General features: G+C 53.7%; 1 protein-coding gene across 2 annotated transcripts in view; it reads left to right on the top strand.

Annotated features, from left to right (window-relative positions):
* Positions 1-14,143, top strand: part of CACNA1C (calcium voltage-gated channel subunit alpha1 C) — a 420,733-nt gene that overhangs the window by 383,444 nt on the left and 23,146 nt on the right. For both annotated transcript variants that reach the window (XM_024733016.1, XM_024733015.1), the window contains exons 30-33: positions 3,724-3,756; positions 6,148-6,276; positions 7,454-7,519; positions 8,147-8,238. In XM_024733016.1, coding sequence (XP_024588784.1) covers positions 3,724-3,756; positions 6,148-6,276; positions 7,454-7,519; positions 8,147-8,238 — 320 coding nt within the window. The remainder of the gene's footprint in view (positions 1-3,723; positions 3,757-6,147; positions 6,277-7,453; positions 7,520-8,146; positions 8,239-14,143) is intronic.

Genomic DNA, 14,143 nt, shown 5'->3' with positions numbered 1-14,143 from the left:
GAGGATGATGGATGGCAGGTGGAAGGGGGATGGCAGGCGGAAGGGGGATGGCAGGTGGAGGGGGGATGGCAGGCGGAGGGGGGATGGCAGCTGGACCCAGATCTTCAGGTGGTTTGGGATGGAATTGATACCAGATCCACTCCCTGAGTTCTGGACAAGGGTTTTTTGTTTTCTGTCTTTTCAAGCAAGGCTTCTGTAGGAGGGTAGCCAGTAAAAGGTCCACACATTCCCGTGCTGTTGCTTTTGACTTGGTTCAGAGAGATGTGGAATTTCAGTGACCGATACATAACCGTTGTCTCAGCGGCAGCCACTGGGATGGGGCCCTTGTCCGAGGGCCTGTTTGGACTCAGCCTTGCCTGCAGGGAGGCAGGTCATCTGCACATTTCCAAGCCAGCCTGGCCAGGAGACGCAGCCACGGCACACAGCTGCTCTTAAGTGCCCTCGAACCGCCGATCACGGAGAACATCCTAGAAGGTAGTCAGGATATCGAAATCTACCGCCTGGCCCTACCTCCCCGCTAACCCTCGCCTCCCAGCTATGCAAGAAGGGGGTCCGGGAAAGAGGAGAAGAAGGGAGAGGAAGCCGTCCCTTTTTTATGTGGTCAAGAACGATTTCCAACAACCTCTCCGTTCTCCAGAGAGACAATGGGATGTAAACTGGGAAACGCCCACCGATTCTGGCATCCGTCCATCCTGGAGAACCCTCTTTGCAGGCTCCGGTGCCCCTCAGTCCCCTCGGCTCCCACGGGTGGTCTAGAGAGAGCACCCCAGTGAAAAGGAACAGTGAGGACATTCCGGAAACAAAGGCTTCATCCACTGAGGTGGTGTTTCTCGTCTGGTCCTGAACTTGGGTCGGAAGGGCAGTTTTCCAGAGCCACCCCAGGTCTTTGTCGGTTGAACCATACAAGGTGACCCACATACATGTGCCCAGGTGAGGGCAGGGTCTGTCCCTGCTGCTGGCCCGGGGCCTCTCTGACAGTGTCCCACCTCTGCCCCACATGGGGAGGAATAATCTCATTTCATTCCTACCAACTGCAAGAGCAAATTAAGTTAATTGCCCTGATACCCTAACCCCTTGAAAATGACCAGATCATTAGAAAACAAAGATCAGAATGGGCGGCTGAGAAACGGGCTGCATGCTCCCCGCTCGTGGACACGAGCTGGCGGCAGGCAGGGTGCAGGGCAGGTGATCCCCACTCCCCCGCACCGAAAAGGTAACTCGGGGTCACCGGGAGCAAGTCTGGGGAAGCATCCGAGGGGGGCAGCTCAAGCGCTCGGGGCTCCCCATTAATCCTGCACTTAGCTCAGAAGGTAGAAGTGACGCTCGGTGGTCCCTCAGGACGTTCTGGGGGGTCACAGCGATCGGCAGACACACTCGCCCATCTCCTGGCCGCCCGGGTATCTGGGGGTGACCTTGGGCAGCAGTGCGTCAGCCAGTGGTTCTCTGTGGGCAGGGCTGTGCGACGGGCCCCTTCCTGCACTCTCCTGTAGGAATCACTCTGGGTTGCCTTCCGGCTTTGTTACGATGCATAGTTACTTTCCAGCCCGTGGACCTTGTAAGCACAGCTCCTCACATGAGGACAGGCGCACATGAGCGGCTGACAGGTGACCCTGACCCGCAAGTCAGAAGCAGCCTCTGAAGAGGAAGACTCAAGGCCCAAGAAAAAAATGAGCCCGTGAGTCTCCACATTCTCCCCAAGTGAGGCTCGTTGGATGCTGGGTTCCCGGAGGCCCATCCTTCCTCTCTCCACGGCCCTTCTCGTCTCCTGTCATAGGGATGGATCCTGAGGGTTACTGGGGAATTCCCCGGCGGCCCAGTGGTTCGTACGCGGTGCTTTCACTGCCGAGGGCCCGGGTTCGATCCCTGGTCCGGGAACTAAGATCCCACAAGCTGCACAGCGCGGCCAAAAACAAAAGCGTTGCTGAATTAATACATAGTGTTAAAATAATACGATGTGCCCAAGGTGATTAGAACAGACCCAAAGGTAAATCTTGGAGTAAAATGTGACTTACAGAAATGAGTCTGAAACGGGAGCATAAAAGGCTAAAAACAAGAAAACGACAGGTAAGACATTTAAAAAGCCCAAATGAAGGATTCTGCAGGTTTAAGCAGTAAAATAAGTAGTTTTAATTTTTTCACGGTTGGGGGTTAATTCGGTCAGGCCAGGTGACCCAGGCGGTCACCTCTAAAGCACCCCCATTCTGGTCCCATTCGGGAAGGGGTTGACCCAGAAGACCTTCAGTCATCTGCCCAGGGCTCTTGGAAGTAATGGGCACCTTCGGTGGTTTTCAGGGTGCATCCAAAGCTAGAGCCTGCTGGGAGCTCGGCCTAGAGCCCAGCACTGCCTGTGGACTCACCTCTGTGCGGACCTCACACCCCTCCCCCACTGAAGCCCGGGAGGCATGGGGCTCCTCACAGGTTAACACCGGGGCGCAAGCCCCTGACCAGCCTGGAACTTCCTCCGTGCGTGCGTGTGCGTGCGTGTGCGTGTCTGTCTCCGTGTTCTCTCAGCCCGCTGGCCAGATCCTAGACACCCCACCCCGTCCAGGCACATGGGTGGACCTGGCAGCTGCAGCCCGTCGTGAAGCAGAGACAGATCCAGACTGTTCCATAAACAACCAGAGAGGCGTCCTGTCCCTTCTCGTCCTTTCCCTCACCCCGTGTCTCCCCCAGTCCCCGAAAAGGACACGTCCCAACTTGCAATGGGAACGAAAGGAATTTGCTGAGAAATCTGTTACCAGAGAAGTACTTTTCAGTCTGCAAGCAAGCGTCTGTTGTGCACATTTCCGTCCTTGAAAAACCCCATTACATGTTCTCCTCGTTTATACCTTGAAAACAGAAACAGGAGCAACTCTCTGAAAGTGGAGGGTGAGAGTGAAGTCGTGGCCTTCTAGAAGCAGTTGGCAGCTCAGGCGGCGGGGACCTGTCCCGGCTGTGCTCTGTGTGCGGGGCCGCAGGGCAGGGCACCTTCCCGGATGCAGCTCGGGGCTGCTGTGGGATGCGCCCCTGAGGCCAGGCCCCTCGGCCCCTGCCCCCTAATGGGCCCAGAGTCAGACCCCTGAGAACAGCTTCTCGGGGTGTTAACAATAATGTCCTAAACTGTGTGCAGGGCTTTCAAATTTAATAAACAGATCCACACTCGTTTATCTCAGGCCGGTGTCCAGGGTCCACACCCGGAGATCAGGAGCCAGCAGGCCCTTCTCCCTGAGCCTCAGCTGGAGGGCTAGCCCCACCATAGAGGGGGTAACTGAACCTCAGTCTTCCCCGGGACCTGGGGGGCCACTGGCCCCGGTCTCCTTTGCTCAAATACACGTGGGCAAAGCGCAGCCTTGGGCACAGGCAAGGTCTCTCGCCTTCAGCGGGCAGTGCTGGGTAAGCGTGTACAGTGTCAGCCCCTGGAGGCTACCTTAGGACACACAGCTGATTCAAAACAAACAAAACCTCCATCCTCAAAATCTGGAACGCCTCCGTGATAACAGGTGTGAATTGGTAGTTAATCTGTAGCCAGAGATGGTTCCGGGCAGGGGAACACCCAGAGTCCTCGCTGGGTGGGAGTCCACTCTGGCAGCGCCCGGACCCTGCCAGGCCTGTGCCGTGTACCCTCCACTTGGCGCTGTTGCCCTCTCCTGCCACCGCATTGCTCCTGTGTTACCAAGACCTAGAATGCCGGGCGTCTTCTTCGGAGACTCATTACAGCTCATCTCTGTCTGCCTTTCTTTAAAGCCAGCTGAACATACCCAATGCTCTCCCTTTATGGTAAGACCGAGCCTCCAGACCACGCTCTCAGCTTCTGTGACCCCCTCTAACATACCCACTTCCCCCACCCGACCCCCAGCATCTCGGAAGCCAGCCCCCGATGCATGTTGCCCGTGTCTGCCGTGCGCCTTGCCTGCCAAGTGCTGTTGGTGTGACATTTCCATCCTAGAGCTTTCCTGTGGGTGGCGGTTCACCATGACCTTGACTGTCTAATGAGCCACTGGGAGAGAATCGGACCCGAGGGACATTTCCTGTTAAACGTCCTGAGGACTCCGCTGGCTGACGTCCCCACCCTGAATCTGTCGTGGGGTTCGCACGGGGCACCCACGAGCGCCATGGCGAGGCCTCTGGGAAAGAGGAAGGAGAGGTGACATAGCCAGAGACGGGGAGGTCCTCCTAGTCACCAGGCTGTCCTCCAGCTCTGAGTCAAGGCCCCAGTAAGCGGTGAAGCTGGGTTCATTACCCAGAGAGTGGTTGGATTTCCTATCACCCCAACAGTTACCTGTGAGGGGCATGAAAACTAGGCCACGCCCGCTTCACTGCAGCAGACCGTCTGGTGGGAGCCGCTTCTGCTCTAGGAATCTTTGGCTAAAGTGATAGAGAGGCCGACCGGTGTGACCTTGAAGTCTCCTTGGAACAGCTGTCTCCAAGAGGCTGCTGTCACAGACTTCAAACGTGGGCCAAGCGTGGGTTTTTAGGAGGGCCAGTGAGTGGGTTGATTCCCCGAGCCCCAGAGGTCAGCAGACAGAGGCAAGATCGGTGGGGATATTTCCTGATGAAGCCCACGACCGTAGCTGGAAGGGCTGAACCTGGACGTGCTGCCCGTGTGTCACCGGTCAGTGGAGCGTAAGGCACCTGCGGCGTCTGGAGGGCTCTGAACGCAGGACGAGCTCAGACCGGAGGCTTGCGTTTTGCTTTTTGACGAGTCAGATGCAGATGGCTCTGCAGCGCCAACCTCCCAGACTCGGTGCCCAGCTGAGTTCTGTGTAAGCTGGCGCGCTCTTCTTCTGTCTCCCTTCCCGAGCACAGTGGGGCTGACGGCCGAGTTCCAAGGCCCTGAGCCTCCTCTGGGGAAGCACCACCTCCTTTGAAGGAGAGAAAGTAGAATTTCACGTAGGTACACGGGTGACAGAAATGCAGAGATGAAGGGCATCAGACTTCAAAATGCAGACAGGTAGGGCCCGGGGGCCAGACGGCCTGCTGCCGGGGCCCCCCCAGCCCCTGCGGCCCCCAGCCACCAGCCCGCCCCAGGGGAGCAGCTCTGGCTCAGAAGGATAGACGCAGCCCGCCCCGGGAGGAGCAGGGTGTGCTGGCGCGTGTAAAACCCGGCCCGCTCAGGGGGCTCCTGCTCTGATCGGGGTGAGGGGAGCGGCCCCTGGAGCCCCGGTCACAGAGTCAGAACCAGGAGCCGCGAGGGCTCGGGCGCTGGTGGGATTTTCGTGGGCGTGGCCAGGCCAGATCTGACCTGGAGACGGTCAGAAATGAAGCCAGAGGAGCGGGAGTTGAGAATCGGGGCCCACATGGGGCCCAGCAACTACCCGGACAGAGGTGCCTCCGAGCAGGGGGCCTGCGGCAGGAGCCGTAACAGGAAGCCCGAAGGTCCGTTCTCTCCCAGTGCCCACGGGGCTGGGGGCTGCACTGGCTCTGGGGAACCGGCCAGCTCCCGGGCACCACCCAGCTCTCTGGCTGGTGTGGGCAGGAGGGGGGTCGGGGGTCATTTTGTGCTGACTGTTCCCAGATCTGGAGAAGAGGGTGACGGGGCTGCGTGTCCGGCCCCCGACCCCCAGCCAGGCATGTGCCGGCCCCAGGCTCCCCCAGGCCCAGCAGCCCCGGGCCCGCTCCAGGACACCCCTGGGGAGCCCACCCGCCCCGAGCAGGACCCCTCAGTCCTCTCATGGCAGGGAGACCCGTCCAGGGCTCACACTCCACTGCCTGGGCCTCCACCCCTCCCAGGCCTGTGCAGCCGGCGGGCCCAGGGCAGAAGGGAGCGGAAGGGCGGCAAGGGCTGCGGCCCGGGCCCATCCACAGCCGTGGGGGGAGGTGGCACACCGAGTGCTGAGGCTGGGCGGCACCCGCCCCCCAGGACCTCCAGAGCGCCGGTGCCGCTCGGGACGCCGGACCCTCGGCTGAGCCAAGCAGGAGGGCAGCAGGGGCACCAGGGCGGCTCTTGGCCTAGATTTCAGAGCAGATGGAATTTCTAGGGAATCACCTGCCGCCCCCCACCCCGGGGTGAGCTTAAGACCAGGGATGCTGGGGCAGAGGCTCGGGGCCTGGGCACGGCCGGGCGCCGCAGAGGCCTGGGGCTGGGCCTACCCGTGGGCGCCGGGAGAGTTGAGTGCAGCCGGCCCCTGCCGCCCGCCTGCGTGTTAACTGCTGTGTTAACGGCCCCAGAACGCGGAGGAGAACTCCCGCATCTCCATCACCTTCTTCCGCCTCTTCCGGGTCATGCGTCTGGTCAAGCTGCTGAGCCGTGGGGAGGGCATCCGGACGCTGCTGTGGACGTTCATCAAGTCCTTCCAGGTACCCCCCGGCCCCCCTCCCAGGCCCCACCTGGGACGATGCTCCCAGCTGAGGGGAGGCCGCAAGCATGCTGCTTTCTTCTCTCTTTTGTGGATTTGCCCCGAGAATTGACTGCACAAAGGGGTTTTGGGGGTGGAAGAGGTTTGAAAGCCATGGGCAGAGGTGGCCCGATGACCCCTCCCAATTCGGGTGTTGTCAGCCCGGGGCTGGCACCCTCGTCCCGGCAGTGGTTCAGCTTAGGGGCTTAGCCGGACTCCCTGGGACCCTGGTGTGCCCCGTGTGGACCCAGGGCTGCCCACCGCGGGGCCAGTTCTCTGTCCCGAGCACTCGTTTCCTTCTGTGAAAGCAGAATGACGGTGGCCCCGGCCTCAGCCCTGGGTGACTGTACCGGGCCCACGTGCTCACCCACCCCCGACATTTCCTGGGCGCCACTGAAGGTGGAGCCCGAGCGCCCACCAGGCCGGACGGCCCGTGGTCCCGCGGTGCCACCTAGTGGTGTGCGGGCTCCATCCGCCCCGTGAGCCGCGAGGCCGCCTCCCGGGGAGGAGGTGGCGAGCACACCCAGTGAGTAAAGCGCGGAGGCCGGCCGCGGGCCAGGCCCTGACCAAGCATCTTGCGAGCCTTAAATCAACCAGGCCCCAAAACGCCGAGGTCGTTGCTTTTCTTCCCATTTTTCAGATGAGGACCCTGAGGCTCAGAGAGGTTGAGCCCAGCCCAGCTCCCACAGCTACAGTGGCGCAGACGGGCTTGAGCCCAGGGTCTCGCTTTTGTCTAGTGCCCCTTCGTCCTGCCTTTCCTACACCTTACGGCTGTGAGGTGGGGAGGGGCTGCTGGGTGTCCCCCACGGCCCTCCGGCTGCATGAGGACGGGTGGGTGGCGGGAGGGTGTTTTGCTCTTTCTAGATTGTTTGTACCGAGAGAGCGTCATGCCAAGCCCCGAGCTCAGAGCCCACCTTTCTGGGCGGACCTCCCCAGGTCTCAGGTGCTTGACACCCAGGTGAGGGGAGGGGTCGGCACCAGGCTCAGGCTCCTCCCATTTAGTGCCCAGAACGTCTGCGGGGCTCCTGGAAGTGCTCCCCCGCAAGCCAGGCTGCAGCTGGCGACTGAGGAGACGCCGCCTGGGGAGGGGCCCAGCCGCCGGCGCCCCGCCGACCTCACGGCGTCTGTGCCCCCGCCAGGCCCTGCCCTACGTCGCCCTCCTGATCGTGATGCTGTTCTTTATCTACGCCGTCATCGGGATGCAGGTACGCCCGGCCCCCAGCCCGCATGCCCTGACACCCGCCCCTCCTTCTGAGGCTGGAAAGGTCACCGGAATTGGACCTCTCCCCCCACCCCCGCGGTGTCCTGGGGGTGCACGGCTCTCAGACCCTCTCTCCCCGTTGCCCCTGGCCCAGGTTCCACTCTCTCTAGGGAAAAACTCCCCCAAGTTATGTGAAGGGCCTGTTTGTGAGTTATTCCTCAATAAAGTATTTTTTAAAGAGGAAAGAAAAATTGTCTCAAGAATCTGCCGCCAAAAAAAAAGGAAAAAGAAAGAGGAAGAGGCAGCGAGCCTGTCCCGCACAGACGCAGGGGCGGGGCCTCAGCCTCCACCGCCTCTCAGCCCCCCTCCCGCTGGGCCCAGGGCCCCTCCCGAGGGCCGAGGGCACTTTTCTTCGATGCTTGTCCCGAGTGGGGTCCTGGGATCAGGGGCTGGACAGGGCAGCAGGTACCTGCCCCCGCGAGGCCTTCCAGGTCACAGAGGGGACTCTGTTCAGCTTATGGGCCAGCCCATCCAGGGTGAACTGTGACCCCTGAAGAGACCGTTGAACGATGGGTGGGAACCAGGACCCCTCTGTCCACAGCTCACGGACCCCGTCCTCTCCCCCTGCCAGGTGTTCGGGAAAATCGCCCTGAATGACACGACAGAGATCAACAGGAACAACAACTTCCAGACCTTCCCCCAGGCCGTGCTGCTGCTCTTCAGGTGAGCGTGTGGACAGGTGCCTGCCCGGCGCGGCCCTGGCCCGGGCGCACCACGAGAGCTGGGGCTGGGGGACCGGGAAGCCTTCCTCTCACTGTCGTTCATAACCACTGGACGCGGCCCCTGCCGCTGACCCCGGAAGCCAGTAGGGGATCAGAATCGAACTCCAAGAGCACCCTGGTTCAAAGCTGAGCCAGGCCTGCAGCACACTCGCTGTGACCTTGAGCGAGACAGCAGATGCCTCCGAGCCTCAGTTTCCTCCTCAGACAAGCCCAGCTGCCAGAGTTGGTGTCACTGTCTGTTTCAGTGGTTCCGTCCACAGCACTTAGTTCCCCCCTTGGCTGAGCCGGCACCAGCCTTCACCCTCTGGGGAGGCCGCGGCCACAGGTACAGCTGGGGAAGGAGTGTGTCCCGCCCGACCCCGAGAGAAGGAGTCCGTGCGGCAGCCCCGTGTCCTTCCTCCTCTGGATCCCAGTGACCCCCTGGGCTGCCCCTCCCCTGGCTCTTCTCACCATCCAGTTTGTCACAGCCTGGGCTCTGGGACCCCCACCTGGTCCAGGGCTGGTGGTGATGAGAACTGTTTACTCAGTCCCTGGACCAGATGATGCCTAGATTCCATTCCAGCACCTGTACTCTCCATGCTAAGGTGCTGGGAGAGGCACTGAGCCCTTACCGGCCCCTGGGGTTCTTTCCGAAGATCCAGGAACCCTCCCCATCAGATAACCCCACCTTCACTGTGCTCTGTGGAATCCTTTCCCCACACCCAAGCCCACAAATCATTATTGCTCAAAATGTGTTCAGTCAGAATGGCAGTCCCCTTAAGTATCAGTCCGACATCACCCTCCCTCAGGTGGTAGCCGTGAGAACACGGGGCCATCATAAACCACAGCCTCACAGCAACGTTTACGCCTGAGCCACATTTAAATATGGGATTTGGACACATGTGAGCCAGGGCACATGGGTCTCCCCTCTCCTTTCCTAAAGTCCTTGACGACAGGAGATAGTTTGTGAAAGAATAAGGAAGGATAAAAGCCAAGAAAGAGTGCCATTTTGAGCCAGCAGTGCTGAGGAAGTCTTCAGCGGAGGCAAGCAGGTGGGATTCAATGGACAAAGGACCAGGTTCGGAGGAAAACACATCCCAAAGCAGGTGAGCCCGTGAAGGAGCAAGAGCGGCCAGGGCCTCCCCAAGCTCAGGGTCCACAGGGGCCAGGCACCAGGACAGCTGGTGACCCGCGTTTGGAGAGCGTTTGCTGATGCCCACAAGCTGAAAACAGAGCCCTGCCACCACAGCCTGGGCTTTGGGGTCTAAGAAGTAGAGCAGGGCCCCAAGGGAACCCACCCTTTAAGAGAAGCTACCTGTCCACCCCACCTGGCAGCACGTCTTGTCTTGTCTTCCATGGTCCCCAGAGATGCTCCTTGCTCCTGCAACGAGAACTTGATCCACAGAGTTGTGTACTGGACTCTCGATCACAAAGAGCAGCAACAGTCCCCCAAAGTACTGGGGGAAAACCAATGTCAAAAAAGAAGTCACCACGCTCACCTAACAGATGAATGATCACATCAGGAGGAGAAGAATAGGGAGATGAAAAATATTTGAAAATAAGCATCACTTGTGTCTTTAGAGAGATTATAGAACCTGGCACATCTGTCAAATTAGAAAGGAGTGGGGGGAGGAGGAGAAGTCATTATTAATCAGAAAAAATTAACGAGAGAATTAATTAAATTTAATTAAAGAGAGAACTCAGAAAATATACAATTGTTAAAATATTTATTTATTTTTTTAAGATTTTTTTTTTTTAAGATTTATTTATTTTTGGCTGCTTTGAGTCTTAGTTGTGGCACGCAGGGTCTTTCATTGTGGCACACAGGCTTCTCTCTAGTTGTGGCGTGCAGGTTTCTCTTCCCTAGTTGTGGCACACAGGCTCCAGGGCACGTTGGCTCTGTAGTTTGTGGCACATGGGCTCTAGTTGAGGTGCGCGAGCTCAGTAGTTGTGGCGCACAGGCTTAGTTGCCCTGCGGCATGTGCGATCTTAGTTCCCTGACCAGGGATCAACCCCACATCCCCTGCATTGCAAGGAGGATTTTTTACCACTGGACCACCAGGGAAGTCCCACGCTATATCTTAAATTTATGGGATGCACCAGTAAGTCAAAGGACAATTCAGAGCCAAAATTAACTTTTTTAAAAAATTTACAGCAAGTGAACGAATAAATGGAAAAAGAATAGGAAAATAACCCCAAAGTGTGAAGGAATGCATTTATTAAAATAAAAGCAGAAATTAATAAAATATAAAACAAAAACATTCATCAATAAACCCTAAAACTCATTCTTTGAAAAGACCAATAAATAGACAAACTTTCATCAAATTCAATTTTTTTAAAAAGACGCAACAGCAGGAATAAGAAGAGCAACATAATTATAGATGTGGAGTGATTTTTAGAATGATGAGAATATTATGAACAATTGAATGCCAATATATTTGAGAATCTAGATGAACTAGATGCTTTTATATAGGAAAAGAGAAATCACAAAAATTGTCTTGAGAAGAATATTTTTTTAATTAACCACAACAGAAATTGAAAAGGTGGTCAAAATTTTAGTCCTCTAAAAGGCTAGATCCAATATATTTATGTTTGCTATTTGCCAAAATATCAAAGAATAAATCATTCCTATGTTACATAAACTTTCCAGGAGTAAAAATGGGTAGGAAACCTCTTTCTGTAAGACTAACATACGGCTGATACCAGTAAGAAAGGGAAGAAAGTAAGAAATAGAGATATAAAAATATGTAGACATGACTATCTTTGGTTACAAACAACAGGCTAATCCAACTAGAAAACCCAAGCAAAGCAACTCAAAAGCCTTTATAACAATTAAAAGGACCAGGAAGGTGACAATTAACAAAGGAAAACAATCACTTTCATGTACTGATAACGTACTAGTCTGGGCAGCCTACTGTAACACCATAAATGGAGTGGCTCAAACAGCAGACATTTCTTTCTCACATTTCTGGAGGCTGGAAGTCCAAAATCAAGGTTTCATGATTCTGTTCCTGGTGGGAGCCTCTTCCTGGCCTACAGGCGGCGGCCTTGTCACCGTGTCCCCGCTTGGTGGAGAGAGAGGAGAGCGCCAGTCTCCCTTCCTGTTCTTATAAAGATGCTAATCTCATCATGAGACCCCGGCCCCATGACCTGATCTAAACTTAAGTGCCTGCCGATGCTGTCACATTGAGGTTTGGGGCCATGACATACAAATTCCGAGGGGACTCATACATTCAGTCCGTAACAGGTAATAGCTGATCCATAAATATAATAAACGAGCTCATAAGCTATCAGTTTTTCAACATAATACTGCAAGTTTTATCCAATGCAATAAGACGAGAAAAATAAACCAAAGGGTACGAATTGGAGAAGAAGAAAAAACTAAATGCCAAAAAACTTGATTGCCAAACTCAACAACAAGAAAACAAACAATCCAATTTAAAAATGGGCAAAGGACTTGACATTCCTCAAAAAAAGATAAGTGAATGGCCAATGAACATAGGAAAAAATGTTCAAAATCACTAATCCTCAGGGAAATACAAACCAAAACCACAATGGGATAGCACCCCACACCCATCAGGATGGCTGCTATCAGATGAACAAGCGCTGATGAGAACGTGGAGAAATTGGAAGCCTTGTGCATTACGTGTAAGAACGTAAAATGGTAACAGCCACTGTTGAAAACTGTACGACGGTTCCTCAAAGTATTAACAATAGATTAAAAATACCATATGACCCAGCGATTCCAGGTGTGTGTATATACCTAAAAGAATTGAAAGCAGGGTCTCAAAGAAATATTTGTACACTGCTGTTCACGGCAGCATTATTCACAATAGCTAGAGCATGGAATCAGCTGTAGGTCCATCAAAAGAATGGAAAAGGAAAACGTGGTTGTACCACAGTGGAACATTATTCAGCCTTAAAAAGGAAGGAAATTCCGACACCTGCTTCAACATGGATGAAACTTGAGGCCATTATGCTCAGTGAAAGAAGTCATAAAAGGACAAGTTTTCTGTATGATTCCACTCACATGAGGTACTTGGTCAAAATCATAGACACAAAGTATAATGGTGGCTGCCAGGTGTAGGGGGGAGGGGAGGAGAGTTACTGTTTAAGAGGCATAGATTTTCAGTTTTACGAGATGAAAAGAGTTCTGGAGATGGATGGTGGTGATGGTAGGACAGCACCGTGGGTGTGTTTATTGCCACCGAACTGTACACTAAAAATGGTTAAGACGGTCAATTTTATGTTGTGTGTATTTTACCACAATTTTAAAAAGAAAATATGTAAATAAAACATCTTTTAAAAAGCCGATTGCTATGTGACTATACAAGAGAAACCACAGAATAATAAGAGAGTTAAGCAGATCTTCTATATATAAAGTCAATAGTATTCTCTCCACATCTGTTGCAAACAGAAAATATAACTTTTTAAAGGTACCATTTATAATAGCAACATTTTATTTGTTTATTTTAAGTAAACTACCTAGAAAAAAGTCTCACGAAAGATGTATATAGGGAAATTATAAACTTTTATTAAAAGACATTTTAGAAGTCCTAAATAAATGGAGAGATGGACCAGGTTCATGGTTAGGAGACTCAACAGCAAAAAGATGTCAAATTCCTCTAGTTCATCTATATGTTGATGCAGTTCCAGTAAGAGTCTCAGTGGGATTATTCATAGAACTTAACAAGCTGATTCTAATGTGTCTGTGGAATCGAAAAGGAAAAGGAAAGGGGAAAGCCAAGACAGCTTTGCAGGACAGCAGGCTGAAAGCACTGGCTCTCTGTGTGAGATCAAGACTTGCTGCAAACCTGGAGTGATGAAGACAGCGTGGTACATTGAAGTCAAGACAGAAGAATAAACCTACCGAACAGAACGAAGAGTCTGGCACAAGACTCATACACGTACGGAAATGTGATTCAAGTCAAGAGCTATTTCACATATGTAGGTAAAGGCGAACTATTCAATAAATCGTATTAAGAAAGTTGGTTATCTAGACAGAAAAAGATAACAGCGTATTTCTACCTCGTATGGAGCCCCCATATAAATTCCATATTAATGGGTTATTATGATTATGAAAAACAAAACTTGGGCCTTTTAGAACATATTGGAGAATATTTTTATGGCCTAGAATAGGGAAGGATTTTTTAGACAAGCTGTGAAAAGCACAGAACAGAAGAAAAATTATGATTTGACCACATTAAAATGTAAAACTTGGATTCATCACAATACGCCATCAGTAAAGCTGGAAGCGAGCCACAGACTGGAAGACACTGCTTGCAGTGTGTATAACTGACGGAGAATTAATATAAAGAAAGCTTAAAGACCCTACAAATGAGCAAGAAGACAAATAGCCCATGAGACAGACGGGCAAAAACATGAACCTGAGATTCAGCAGATGAAATAGAATTTCTCAGTCTATTCATCATTTTAAAACCAAATTAAAACAACAGTGAGTTATCACTTTACACCCATCCTATGAGCAACCTTCTTTATTTATTTATTTGTTTTTGGCTGCGTTGGGTCTTCGTTGCTGCGCGCGGGCTTTCTCTAGTTGCAGCGAGCGGGGGCTACTCTTCGTTGCGGTGCACGGGCCTCTCATTGCGGTGGCTTCTCTTGTTGCAGAGCACGGGCTCTAGGCGCACAGGCTTCAATAGTTGTGGCATGCGGACTCAGTAGTTGTGGCTCGTGGGCTCTAGAGCGCAGGCTCAGTAGTTGTGGCGCACGGGCTTAGTTGCTCCACGGCATATTCCCGGATCAGAGCTCTAACCCATGTCCCCTGCATTGGTAGGCGGATTCTTAACCACTGCGCCACCAGGGAAGTCCGAGCAACATTTTTTAAAATTCACTAATTCCAAGAGTTC

This window comes from Neophocaena asiaeorientalis, unplaced genomic scaffold (assembly GCF_003031525.2).
Source record: "Neophocaena asiaeorientalis asiaeorientalis breed wild unplaced genomic scaffold, Neophocaena_asiaeorientalis_V1.1 scaffold150, whole genome shotgun sequence".
NCBI lineage: Eukaryota > Metazoa > Chordata > Mammalia > Artiodactyla > Phocoenidae > Neophocaena > Neophocaena asiaeorientalis.
This window is presented reverse-complemented; position numbering and strand designations above follow the sequence as displayed.